At 47.0% G+C, this 14,289-nt stretch overlaps 1 protein-coding gene across 3 annotated transcripts in view; it reads right to left on the reverse strand.

The window, feature by feature from the left end:
* Nucleotides 1-14,289, reverse strand: part of LOC133536015 (seizure 6-like protein) — a 34,400-nt gene that overhangs the window by 3,228 nt on the left and 16,883 nt on the right. For all 3 annotated transcript variants that reach the window (XM_061876185.1, XM_061876186.1, XM_061876184.1), the window contains exons 5-11: nucleotides 11,608-11,793; nucleotides 11,372-11,543; nucleotides 11,143-11,309; nucleotides 10,866-11,060; nucleotides 10,612-10,750; nucleotides 7,724-7,920; nucleotides 59-253 (exon numbers count right to left, since the gene is read on the reverse strand). In XM_061876185.1, the coding sequence (XP_061732169.1) occupies nucleotides 59-253; nucleotides 7,724-7,920; nucleotides 10,612-10,750; nucleotides 10,866-11,060; nucleotides 11,143-11,309; nucleotides 11,372-11,543; nucleotides 11,608-11,793 (1,251 nt within the window). The remainder of the gene's footprint in view (nucleotides 1-58; nucleotides 254-7,723; nucleotides 7,921-10,611; nucleotides 10,751-10,865; nucleotides 11,061-11,142; nucleotides 11,310-11,371; nucleotides 11,544-11,607; nucleotides 11,794-14,289) is intronic.

The following is a 14,289-nucleotide window of genomic DNA, read 5'->3' on the forward strand; positions in this document are numbered from 1 at the left end:
ACCTGGTTTAGCGTCAGCGGTGGGTGGGCACCAACAAGTCCTGAGCGGGTGAACGGACTCTTTTCACAAAATGGAGGCTGCGAGCTCCACGAGAGGTCCAGCTGGCAGCTGAGGGTCTCCCGGCCCACCAGGTCGTAGCCCGGGTCGCACTGGTAGGTGACGCGAGCGCCTCGGACCGGCGCCACGTGCGACCTCGTCTTCCAGCCGTTCTGAATCTCCGGCAGGTCGGGGCAGGAGTCGTTGCGAGACACCTCTGATGGAAGACAAGAGGAGGCGTGAGGGACATGAGAGACATGAGAGACAAGTGAGGTGAGGGGGATGGGCGACAAGGGGGACATGAGAAACATCCATCCATTTTCTACCGCTTATTCCCTTCAGGGTCGCTGGAGCCTATGTCAGCTTCAATCGGGCAGAAGGCGGGGTACGCCCCGGACAAGTCGCTACCTCTTTGCAGACATGAGAAAGATGAGGGACACAAGTGAAGTGAGGACAGGGAGCGGGTGGAGTCCCTCATGTTTCTCATGTCCCTCTTGTCACCCATCTCCCTCACTTCACTTGTGTCCCTCATGTTTCCTCCACTTGTGTCCCTCATGTTTCCTCCACTTGTGTCCCTCATGTTTCCTCCACTTGTGTCCCTCATGTTTCCTCCACTTGTGTCCCTCATGTTTCCTTGACATGAGGGACACAAGTGGAGGAAACATGAGGGACACAAGTGAAGTGAGGGAGATGGGTGTCAAGAGGGACATGAGAAACATGAGGGACATAAGTGACATGAAAGACCTGAATGACAAGAGGGGCATGAGTTGCATAGGAGACATGAGGGACGTGAGAGGCAGGAGTGACATGAGGGACGTGAGAGGCAGGAGTGACACGAGGGACATGAGAGGCAGGAGTGACATGAGGGACATGAGAGGCAGGAGTGACATGAGGGACAAGAGAGGCAGGAGTGACATGAGAGGCAGGAGTGACATGAGAGGCAGGAGTGACATGAGGGACATGAGAGGCAGGAGTGACATGAGGGACATGAGAGGCAGGAGTGACATGCGAGGCAGGAGTGACATGAGGGACATGAGAGGCAGGAGTGACATGAGAGGCAGGAGTGACATGAGGGACATGAGAGGCAGGAGTGACATGAGTGACATGAGAGGCAGGAGTGACATGAGAGGCAGGAGTGACATGAGTGACATGAGAGGCAGGAGTGACATGAGGGACATGAGAGGCAGGAGTGACATGAGAGGCAGGAGTGACATGAGGGACATGAGAGACATGAGTGACATGAGGGACATGAGGGACGTGAGAGGCAGGAGTGACATGAGAGGCAGGAGTGACATGAGGGACATGAGAGGTAGGAGTGACATGAGGGACATGAGAGGCAGGAGTGACATGAGTGACATGAGAGGCAGGAGTGACATGAGAGGTAGGAGTGACATGAGGGACATGAGAGGCATGAGTGACATGAGAGGCAGGAGTGACATGAGAGGCAGGAGTGACATGAGGGACATGAGAGGCAGGAGTGACATGAGGGACATGAGAGGCAGGAGTGACATGAGGGACATGAGAGGCAGGAGTGACATGAGTGACATGAGAGGCAGGAGTGACATGAGAGGTAGGAGTGACATGAGGGACATAAGTGACATGAAAGACCTGAATGACAAGAGGGGCATGAGTTGCATAGGAGACATGAGGGACATGAGAGGCAGGAGTGACATGAGGGACATGAGAGGCAGGAGTGACATGAGGGACATGAGAGGCAGGAGTGACATGAGGGACATAAGTGACATGAAAGACCTGAATGACAAGAGGGGCATGAGTTGCATAGGAGACATGAGGGACATGAGAGGCAGGAGTGACATGAGAGGCAGGAGTGACATGAGAGGCAGGAGTGACATGAGAGGCAGGAGTGACATGAGAGGCAGGAGTGACATGAGGGACATGAGAGGCAGGAGTGACATGAGGGACATGAGAGGCAGGAGTGACATGAGAGGCAGGAGTGACATGAGGGACATGAGAGGCAGGAGTGACATGAGGGACATGAGAGGCAGGAGTGACATGAGAGGCAGGAGTGACATGAGGGACATGAGAGGCAGGAGTGACATGAGGGACATGAGAGGCAGGAGTGACATGAGAGGCAGGAGTGACATGAGGGACATGAGAGGCAGGAGTGACATGAGGGACATGAGAGGCAGGAGTGACATGAGAGGCAGGAGTGACATGAGTGACATGAGAGGCAGGAGTGACATGAGAGGTAGGAGTGACATGAGGGACATAAGTGACATGAAAGACCTGAATGACAAGAGGGGCATGAGTTGCATAGGAGACATGAGGGACATGAGAGGCAGGAGTGACATGAGGGACATGAGAGGCAGGAGTGACATGAGGGACATGAGAGGCAGGAGTGACATGAGGGACATAAGTGACATGAAAGACCTGAATGACAAGAGGGGCATGAGTTGCATAGGAGACATGAGGGACATGAGAGGCAGGAGTGACATGAGAGGCAGGAGTGACATGAGAGGCAGGAGTGACATGAGAGGCAGGAGTGACATGAGAGGCAGGAGTGACATGAGGGACATGAGAGGCAGGAGTGACATGAGGGACATGAGAGGCAGGAGTGACATGAGAGGCAGGAGTGACATGAGGGACATGAGAGGCAGGAGTGACATGAGGGACATGAGAGGCAGGAGTGACATGAGAGGCAGGAGTGACATGAGGGACATGAGAGGCAGGAGTGACATGAGGGACATGAGAGGCAGGAGTGACATGAGAGGCAGGAGTGACATGAGGGACATGAGAGGCAGGAGTGACATGAGGGACATGAGAGGCAGGAGTGACATGAGGGACATGAGAGGCAGGAGTGACATGAGGGACATGAGAGGCAGGAGTGACATGAGGGACATGAGAGGCAGGAGTGACATGAGGGACATGAGAGGCAGGAGTGACATGAGAGGCAGGAGTGACATGGGGGACATGAGAGGCAGGAGTGACATGGGGGACATGAGGTGAAGGATGGACGATGTCATGAAAGATGGTGGACCTGCTTGCATGGTTCTGGTGTCAAGTTAGCACACAGATCTTGTTTCTATGCACAATGAACACAATGTGATGAGAACACTTGGATTACTACTCTGTATTGTTTTTTTTATTGTCAAACTCAGACTCACTCTCTCTCTCACACACACACACACACACACACACACACACACACACACACACACACACGGAGGCAGGCAGTGTTTCACGCTGCATTGAGTCCATTAAAGACACGTTGACAGGACTGAGTTAGTGTGACAGTATAGTTCCAAACAGGGGGGGTGTAGTAAGTGTAAGATCATGTAGAAACAAAGAGGAAGTGACTAGATGTCATCCTGCATGGACTACATTAGATCCTCTCCATGATCACACCTATTAAAGCACCAAAACTGCCATCTTTGATAAAGCAGCATCCAACATGTCTCTCACTGACAACTATTGGTGTCTCGGGGTTTTCACTCAGTCCTGTTACCCTGACAAAATGTGGAGGACTCCACATGTCACATGGTCCACAGAAAGAGACATTACTAAATGGTAAATGGTTGCACTTGTATAGCGCTTTTCTAACCCTTTTTAAGGAGCCTAAAGCGCTTTGAGTCTATTTCCACATTCACACACTGATGGAGGGAGCTGCCATGCAAGGCGCTAACCAGGGCCCATCAGGAGCAAGGGTGAAGTGTCTTGCCCAAGGACACAACTGGACGTGACTAAGATGGCCGAAGGTGGGGATTGAACCAGGAACCCTCAGGTTGCTGGCACATGAGATAAGTTCAAACCTGATTGGGAGGTTAACAACTCAGTCCGGTGTATTTGTTTGATGAAATACTTGTTTTGCTGGATGACTGATTGTGCCCTGTCAGCATTCTACAAACCCCGTTTCCATATGAGTTGGGAAATGATGCTACCTCAGTAGAAGCATTTAAGTCTCATCTTAAAACTCATCTGTATACTCTAGCCTTTAAATAGACCTCCTTTTTAGACCAGTTGATCTGCCGTTTCTTTTCTTTCTCCTATGTCCCCCCCTCCCTTGTGGAGGGGGTCCGGTCCGATGACCATGGATGAAGTACTGACTGTCCAGAGTCGAGACCCAGGATGGACCGCTCGTCGGGACCCAGGATGGACCGCTCGCCTGTATCGGTTGGGGACATCTCTACGCTGCTGATCCGCTTGAGATGGTTTCCTGTGGACGGGACTCTCACTGCTGTCTTGGAGCCACTATGGATTGAACTTTCACAGTATCATGTTAGACCCGCTCGACATCCATTGCTTTCGGTCCCCTAGAGGGGGGGGGGGTTGCCCACATCTGAGGTCCTCTCCAAGGTTTCTCATAGTCAGCATTGTCACTGGCGTCCCACAGAATGTGAATTCTCCCTGCCCACTGGGTGTGAGTTTTCCTTGCCCTTTTGTGGGTTCTTCCGAGGATGTTGTAGTCGTAATGATTTGTGCAGTCCTTTGAGACATTTGTGATTTGGGGCTATATAAATAAACATTGATTGACATTGATTGAAATTGTGTTAGATGTAAATATAAACAGAATACAATGATTTGCAAATCATTTTCAACCCACATTCGGTTGAATATGCTACAAAGACAACATATTTGATGTTCAAACTCATTAACCTTAATTTTTTTTTGTAAATAATAATTAACTTAGAATTTCATGGCTGCAACACGTGCCAAAGTAGTTGGGAAAGGGCATGTTCACCACTGTGTTACATCACCTTTTCTTTTAAAAACACTCAATAAACGTTTGGGAACTGAGGAAACTAATTGTTGAAGCTTTGAAAGTGGAATTCTTTCCCATTCTTGTTTTATGTAGAGCTTCAGTCCTTCAACAGTCTGGGGTCTCCGCCGTCGTATTTTACGCTTCATAATGCGCCACACATTTTCCATGGGAGACAGGTCTGGACTGCAGGCGGGCCAGGAAAGAAGTACCCGCACGCTTTTTTTTTTACAAAGCCACGCAGCTGAATGTGGTTTGGCATTGTCTTGCTGAAATAAGCAGGGGCGTCCATGAAAAAGACAGCGCTTAGATGGCAGCATATGTTGTTCCAAAACCTGTATGTACCTTTCAGCATTAATGGTGTCTTCACAGATGTGTAAGTTACCCATGCCTTGGGCACTAATGCACCCCCATACCATCACAGATGCTGGCTTTTCAACTTTGCGTCGATAACAGTCTGGATGGTTCGCTTCCCCTTTGGTCCGGATGACACAATGTCGAATATTTCCAAAAACAATTTAAAATGTGGGCTCGTCAGACCACAGAACACTTTTCCACTTTGCATCAGTCCATCTTAGATGATCTCGGGCCCAGAGAAGCCGGCGGCGTTTCTGGATGTTGTTGATAAATGGCTTTCGCTTTGCATAGTAGAGCTTTAACTTGCACTTACAGATGTAGCAACCAACTGTATTTAGTGACAGTAGTTTTCTGAAATGTTCCTGAGCCCATGTGGTGATATCCTTTAGAGATTGATGTCGGTTTTTGATACAGTGCCGTGTGAGGGATCGAAGGTGACGGTCATTCAATGTTGGTTTCCGGCCATGCCGCTTATGTGGAGTGATTTCTCCAGATTCTCGAACCTTTTGATGATATTATGGAGCGTAGATGTTGAAATCCCTAAATTTCTTGCAATTGCACTTTGAGAAACGTTGTTCTTAAACTGTTTGACTATTTGCTCACGCAGTTGTGGACAAAGGGGTGTACCTCGCCCCATCCTTTCTTGTGAAAGACTGAGCAGTTTTTGGGAAGCTGTTTTTATACCCAATCATGGCACCCACCTGTTCCCAATTAGCCTGCACACCTGTGGGATGTTCCAAATAAGTGTTTGATGAGCATTCCTCAACTTTATCAGTATTTATTGCCACCTTTCCCAACTTCTTTGCTGGCATCAAATTCTAAAGTTAATGATTATTTGCAAAAAAAAAATGTTTATCAGTTTGAACATCAAATATGTTGTCTTTGTAGCATATTCAACTGAATATGGCTTGAAAAGGATTTGCAAATCATTGTATTCTGTTTATATTTACATCTAACACAATTTCCCAACTCATATGAAAACGGGGTTTGTATGTGTATTATCATATTTAGAGTAAAAAAAAGGATATTCAGCTCTCACTGGATCGGTGAAGTAACTGGGATAAGAATCAGCGCCTCCAAGTCAGAGTCCGTAGTTCTCGCCCGAGAAAGGGTGGAGTGCCATCTCCAGGTTGGGGAGGAGACCCTTCCCCAAGTGGAGGAGTCCAAGTACCTCGGCGTCTTGTTCACAAGTGAGGGAAGAGTGGATCATAAGATCGACAGGCGGATCGATCCGTTGTGGTAAAGTAGGAACTGAGCCGGAAGGCAAAGCTCTAAATTTACCGGTCGATCTAGGTTCCCATCTTCACCTATGGTCATGAGCTTTGGGTTAGGACCAAAAGGACAAGATCAATCAATCAATCAATCAATGTTTATTTATATAGCCCCAAATCACAAATGTCTCAAAGGACTGCACAAATCATTACGACTACAACATCCTCGGAAGAACCCACAAAAGGGCAAGGAAAACTCACACCCAGTGGGCAGGGAGAATTCAGATCCAGTGGGACGCCAGTGACAATGCTGACTATGAGAAACCTTGGAGAGGACCTCAGATGTGGGCAACCCCCCCTCTCTAGGGGACCGAAAGCAATGGATGTCGAGCGGGTCTAACATGATACTGTGAAAGTTCAATCCATAGTGGCTCCAACACAGCCGCGAGAGTTCAGTTCAAGCGGATCCAAGACAGCAGCGAGAGTCCCGTCCACAGGAAACCATCTCAAGCGGATCAGCAGCGTAGAGATGTCCCCAACAGATACAGGCGAGCGGTCCATCCTGGGTCCCGACGAGCGGTCCATCCTGGGTCTCGACTCTGGACAGCCAGTACTTCATCCATGGTCATCGGACCGGACCCCCTCCACAAGGGAGGGGGGGACATAGGAGAAAGAAAAGAAGCGGCAGATCAACTGGTCTAAAAAGGAGGTCTATTTAAAGGCTAGAGTATACAGATGAGTTTTAAGGTGAGACTTAAATGATCACAGGTAAAAACAGCCGAAATTAGTTTCCTTACTCCCTTAGAGATAGGCTGAGAAGCTCTGCCATCCGGGAGAAGGTCAAAGTAAAGCCGTTGCTCCTCCACATGGAGAGGAGCCAGATGATGTGGTTCAGGCATCTGGTCAGGATGCCACCCGAACGCCTCCCTAGGGAGGTGTTTAGGGCACGTCCAACCGGTAGGAGGCCACGGGGAAGACCCAGGACACATTTGAAAGACTATGTCTCCCGGCTGGACTGGGAATGCCCCGGGATCCCCCAGGAGGAGCTGGACAAAGTGGCCAAGGACAGGGAAGTCTGGGCTTCCCTGCTTAGGCTGCTGCCCCTGTGATCCGACCTCAGATAAACGTAAGAAGATGGATGATTATTTTAAGAGAAAACCAATGACACTGATTTGGTCAAATGTCCCAAAGCCTTTGAAATGTTTTACACACCGAGAAACATTTACAAGCACACTGTATTCTGTGTTGTACTCACAAAAGCTGCAGTTACACAACAACACATCCTTTTTCAGGTGCGATTTAAATAAGTTGAATCTACGAATACTTAGGGGAAAGATGACGAACCGCGAGTAGGCGGGGGATCTACTGTACTGCAGGACTCTGAAGTACTTTTAGATCTCACCCATGTAGTTGATGATGAAGCCTTCTCCTTTGCCTAGAACCAGCCCAGCCGGGTCCGAGTGGAACGTGACGCTCAGGTCGGGGGTGCTGGAGAAGAGCTTGAAAGGACTGCCGCCCCCCGGGTAGCGACCCAGGACCTGGGCCACACCCTCATCACCGTCAGTGACAGTCAACACATCGCCATCGCTGATATTCAGGCTGGTGGAAAGAAGCAAAGAAAGTTAGCTTCCTTAACCACGATGCTTAATGGTCATTTGGTGTGGTAGAACTTCAGTACGAGTTCTAGTAATATCCATTAGAACCTCAGTATAAGTAATGATAAAACCCATCAGAATTTGAGTAGAAGTTTAAGTAATACCCCCTTAGAATGTTGAAGTTCTAGTGAGAACCCCTCAGAAACTCAGTAGAAGCTCCAATGACACCCCTTAGAACCTGAGTAGAATTTCCATTGACGCTTCCTGAGAATCTCAGTAGCAGTTCCAGTGTCACCCCTTGGAACTTGAGCAGAAGTTCCAGTGACACCTCATTAGAATTTCCAGTGACAGTCCCTGAGAAACTCAGTAGACGTTTCAGTGACACCCTTTAGAACCTGAGAAGAAGCTCTAGTCGCACCGCCTTGAAAACTCAGCAGATGATCCAGCGAAATTCCTTAGAACCTGAGTAGAAGTTCTAGTGACACCCCTTTATACATTTAGAAAACGTACTAATGAGACTCCTTAGTACCTGAGTAGAAGTTCCAGTTACACCTCATTAGAATTTCCAGTGACAGTCCCTGAGAAACTCAGTAGACGTTTCAGTGACACCCTTTAGAACCTGAGAAGAAGCTCTAGTCGCACCGCCTTGAAAACTCAGCAGATGATCCAGCGAAATTCCTTAGAACCTGAATAGAAGTTCTAGTGACACCCCTTAGAAATTTAGTATATGTCCTAATGAGACTCCTTAACACCTGAGTAGAAGTTCCAGTGAGACCTCTTTAGAATTTCCAGTGACAGTCCCTGAGAAACTCAGTAGACGTTTCAGTGACACCCTTTAGAACCTGAGAAGAAGCTCTAGTCACACCACCTTGAAAACTCAGCAGATGTTCCAGTGAAATTCCTTACAACCAGAGTAAAAGTTTTAGTGACACCCCTTAGAAAGTCAGTATACGTCCTAATGAAAGTCCTTCGCACCTGAGTAGAAGTTCTAGTGACACCCCTTAGAAACTCAGTATACGTCCTAATGAAACTCCTTAGCACCTGAGTAGAAGTTCCAGTTACACCTCATTAGAATTTCCAGTGACAGTCCCTGAGAAACTCAGTAGAAGTTTCAGTGACACCCTTTAGAACCTGAGAAGAAGCTCTCATCGCACCGCCTTGAAAACTCAGCAGATGTTCCAGTGAAATTCCTTAGAACCAGAGTAGAACTTCTAGTGACACCCCTTAGAAACTCAGTATACATCCTAATGAAACTCCTTAGCATCTGAGTAAAAGTTCCAGAGACACCCCTGTAAAATTCCGGACAAGTTCCAATGACACCCCTTAGGAAACCTGAGAAGAAGTTCCAATGACACCTCTTAGAACCTGAGTAGAAGTTCCAGTGACACCTCATTAGAATTTCCAGTGACAGACCCTAAGAAACTCAGTAGAAGTTTCAGTGACAGCCTTTAGAACCTGAGAAGAAGCTCTCGTCGCACTACCTTGAAAACTCAGCAGATGTTCCAGTGAAATCCCTTAGAACCAGAGTAGAACTTCTAGTGACACCCCTTAGAAACTCAGTATACATCCTAATGAAACTCCTTAGCATCTGAGTAAAAGTTCCAGAGACACCCCTGTAAAATTCCGGACAAGTTCCAATGACACCCCTTAGGAAACCTGAGAAGAAGTTCCAATGACACCTCTTAGAACCTGAGTGGAAGTTCCAGTGACACCTCATTAGAATTTCCAGTGACAGTCCCTGAGAAACTCAGTAGAAGTTTCAGTGACACCCTTTAGAACCTGAGAAGAAGCTCTCATCGCACCGCCTTGAAAACTCAGCAGATGTTCCAGTGAAATTCCTTAGAACCAGAGTAGAAGTTCCAGTGACACCCCTTAGAAACTCAGTATACATCCTAATGAAACTCCTTAGCACCTGAGTAAAAGTTCCAGAGACCCCCCTTTAAAATTCCGGACAAGTTCCAATGACACCCCTTAGGAAACCTGAGAAGAAGTTCCAGTGACAGCCCCTTAGAAAACTCAGAAGAAGTTCCAATGACACCTCTTAGAACCTGAGTAGAATTTCCAGTGACACTCCCTGAAAATCTCAGTAGACGTTCCAGTGACACCCCTTAGAACCCGAGTAGAAATTCCAGTGAAACCCCTTTAGAAACTTAGTAGATATTCCGGTGAAACTCCTTAGCACCGGAGTAGAAGTTCCAGTGACACCCCTTTAGAAACTCAATAGAGCAGTGACACCCCCTTAAAAACTCAGTACAAGTTCCAGCTGACCCCCTTAGACCCCGATTAGAAGTTCCAATGACCCCCCATCAGAACCCGATTAGAAGTTCCAGTGACATCCCATTAAGATCTGTTTATAAGTTCCAGGTACAGTCCCTTACAACCTCAGTAGAAGTTCTTGTCAAATCCCCTTACAACCTGAGTAGAAGTTCCAATGACACCCCCCCAGAACCTCAGTAGAAGTTTCATTGACACCCCCTTAGAAACTCAACATGGCGTGACAGGTTGACAGCCCTGTATAGCGTTGGCTTTTGTTCCTTTAGGTCATTTCTTTATCTGTATTTTGGGTAAACGGGAGGGTTCTGTGGGTCTTTATTGCAGTCAATATTGAGAATAAAATCCATTGACTTGGACTCTGTTTCCTGTGTTCTGTAGACTATGATTGACCCTCAGGTCCTAAGAGTCATGAGAATCTTACAGCTGGATGTCGAGCAGCACTCGCTTGTCTTCGCCCACGTGGAGTCGCCAACTACAGTCCTCGCCTTCGCCGTACCACTCGGGCCAATTGGGGGACAGAATCACCCCTCCGGGACCGCTCAGGTCGCCCCCGCACTGTGCTGAGACGAACCAGAACAAGGACAAGATCACAGCGTGGAGAAGATGCCATGTAGTTCTGCAAAGACTCTTTGTGGCTCGTGAGCACGACCCCACAGACCTGAGGTCCTGCCTTACCTTTACAGAGCGGTTCTGTGTCATTCCAGTACGGGTCCCTGGCACTGATGCATTCAATGACAGGCGGGCCTTGTTCTAGGGAGTGACCCGGGTCGCAGCTGAACTGAACCACCGCTCCCACGCCGTAGAGGGGGTCCGATGTAGTGAAGTTGCCGTTCTGGAGGTAAGGCTCGTAGCAGTGACCCCGCTCAAAGGCTGCAGGATGACACGTCACATGATCTTTGGCACATGACCAGAACCTGACGGGTCCAATGCGACGAAGTGGAAAAGCGCAGACCTTCATAGCGGATGTTAAATCCTGTGTTCTGGCTGGGCTGCTCCGTGATGAACTGGACCCTTACCGCAGGACCCTCGCTGATTACACCCTCAAAAGGAACGTGTCCGCTTCGACCCGAGTCAAACAGAACCACGGAACCCGCGTCCAGGCCGCTCCACAGAACCAGCCTGCCAGCAAGGAAGACAATGCAATTATAACGTTTAAGATGTCCTGTTTGGTGACAGCCCACCTGTCAGAGGGTCCCAGCACCAAGCGCTCCAGGTGCAGGTGCAGCCTCTGGTCCTTGGGGGCCTCAAGGGACCAAGAACACGAGCGGTCCTGGGTGGCGTTGGGCCTGCGGTCAGGTGACGGGGACAGAACCCGTCCTACCGTAGCGTTCTTCACTGTTCCCCCGCAGAGTGCTGAAGAGAGGACGTCGCTATGGTGACCGGTTATGACTTCCGTTAGGGGCGGGGCCACACTGACCTCTGCAGGCGGGTTCCCTGTTGTTCCACCGCGGCCGCGAGGCATTGACACAGGTGAGCAGCTGCTCCCCCTGCAGGTGGTAGCCCATGTGGCAGTGGAAGCTGGCCGTGCCCCCTGGGAGGAGGTCCAGCACCGACACCTCCCCAAAGTGAGGCCTCTTGGGAAGTAAGCAGCTCAGCCTGAAAACTACAACGCAGGAGTGTCACCTGGTGGGTAAGTAACTAGCAACATCGGATGGTTGCTAGGTAACCAGCAACATCTGATGGTTGCTAAGTAACAAGCAACACTTTATGGTAACTCGGCAACAAGAAACATTTGATACATGCTTGGCCACAAAAATGGAATTGTAGCCAAGTAACCAACATTTGATTGTTGCTAGGTAACCAGCAACATCTGATGGTTGCTAAGTAACTAGCAACACGTTGTGGTAACTGGGTAACAAGAAACATTTGGTAAAAGCTCGGCAACAAAAATCGAATGGTAGCCAAGTAACCAACATTTGATTGTTGCTAGGTAAGCAGAAACATTTGATGGCTGCTCAGGAATGGGCTACAATTAATGGGTACTGAGTAACAAACAACATTTAATGGTTGCTAGGTAACAAAATCTGGTGGTCGCTAAGAAACCAAATCTGATGGTTATCAGGCAATCAGCAACATATCCAAGTTACTAAATAGCAAGCAACATTTAATGGTTACTTAAGTAACAATAAATAATTGATGGTTGCTAAGTAACAAGCAACATTTCATGGTAACTCAGTAAAAAGAAACGTTTGATGCATGCTAGGTAACACAAATTGAATGGTAGCCAAGTAACCAACACGTGATTGTTGCTAGGCAACCAGAAAAATCTGACGGTCGCTCAGTAACAAGCGACATTTGATGGGTTCCAAGTAACAAGCAACATTTTATGATTCCCAGGTAACAAAATAAAGGAACATTTGATGGTCGCTAGGTAACAAAATCTGGTGGTTGCTAAGAAACCAAAATCTGATGGTTTTTAGGCAATCAGCAACATATCATAGTTGCTAAATAGCAAGCAACATTTGATGGTTACTTAAGTAACAATAAATAATTGATGGTTGCTAAGTAACAAACAACATTTCATGGTAACTCAGTAACAAGAAACATTAGATAAATGCTAGGTAACACAAATCGAACGGCAGCCAAGTAAGCAACATTTGATTGTTGCTAGGCAACCAGAAACATCTGACGGTCGCTCAGTAACAAGCGACATTTGATGGCTACTAAGCAACAAGTAAAATTTAATGGTTGCTAGGTAACAAAATCAAGGAACATTCGATGGTCGCTAGGTAACAAAATCTGGTGGTCGCTAAGAAACCAAAATCTGATGGTTTTTAGGCAATCAGCAACACATCCATGTTGCTAAATAGCAAGCAACATTTGATGGTTACTTAAGTAACAATAAATAATTGAAGGTTGCTAAGTAAAAAGCAAAATGTTATGGTAACTTGGTAACAAGAAACATTTGATGCATGCTAGGTAACACAAATTGAATGGTAGCCAAGTAACCAACACATGATTGTTGCTAGGCAACCAGAAAAATCTGACGGTCGCTCAGTAACAAGCGACATTTGATGGGTTCCAAGTAACAAGCAACATTTTATGATTCCCAGGTAACAAAATAAAGGAACATTTGATGGTCGCTAGGTAACAAAATCTGGTGGTTGCTAAGAAACCAAAATCTGATGGTTTTTAGGCAATCAGCAACATACCATGGTTGCTAAATAGCAACCAACATTTGATGGTTGCTTAAGTAACAATAAATAATTGATGGTTGCTAAGTAACAAACAAAATGTCATGGTAACTCAGTAACAAGAAACATTAGATGAATGCTAGGTAACACAAATCGAACGGTAGGCAAGTAAGCAACATTTGATTGTTGCTAGGCAACCAGAAACATCTGACGGTCGCTCAGTAACAAGCGACATTTGATGGCTACTAAGCAACAAGCAACATTTAATGGTTGCTAGGTAACAAAATCAAGGAACATTTGATGGTCGCTTGGTAACAAAATCTGGTGGTCGCTAAGAAACCAAAATCTGATGGTTTTTAGGCAATCAGCAACACATCCATGTTGCTAAATAGCAAGCAACATTTGATGGTTACTTAAGTAACAATAAATAATTGAAGGTTGCTAAGTAAAAAGCAAAATGTTATGGTAACTTGGTAACAAGAAACATTTGATGCACGCTTGGTAACACAAATTGAATGGTAGCCAAGTAACCAACACGTGATTGTTGCTAGGCAACCAGAAACATCTGACGGTGACAAAATCAAGGAACATTTGATGGTCACTAGGTAACAAAATCTGGTGGTTGCTAAGAAACCAAAATCTGATGGTTTTTAGGCAATCAGCAACATATCATAGTTGCTAAATAGCAAGCAACATTTGATGGTTGCTTAAGTAACAATAAATAATTGATGGTTGCTAAGTAACAAACAACATTTCATGGTAACTCAGTAACAAGAAACATTAGATAAATGCTAGGTAACACAAATCGAACGGCAGCCAAGTAAGCAACATTTGATTGTTGCTAGGCAACCAGAAACATCTGACGGTCGCTCAGTAACAAGCGACATTTGATGGCTACTAAGCAACAAGTAACATTTAATGGTTGCTAGGTAACAAAATCAAGGAACATTCGATGGTCGCTAGGT

Source organism: Nerophis ophidion, linkage group LG17 (assembly GCF_033978795.1).
Source record: "Nerophis ophidion isolate RoL-2023_Sa linkage group LG17, RoL_Noph_v1.0, whole genome shotgun sequence".
Lineage (NCBI taxonomy): Eukaryota > Metazoa > Chordata > Actinopteri > Syngnathiformes > Syngnathidae > Nerophis > Nerophis ophidion.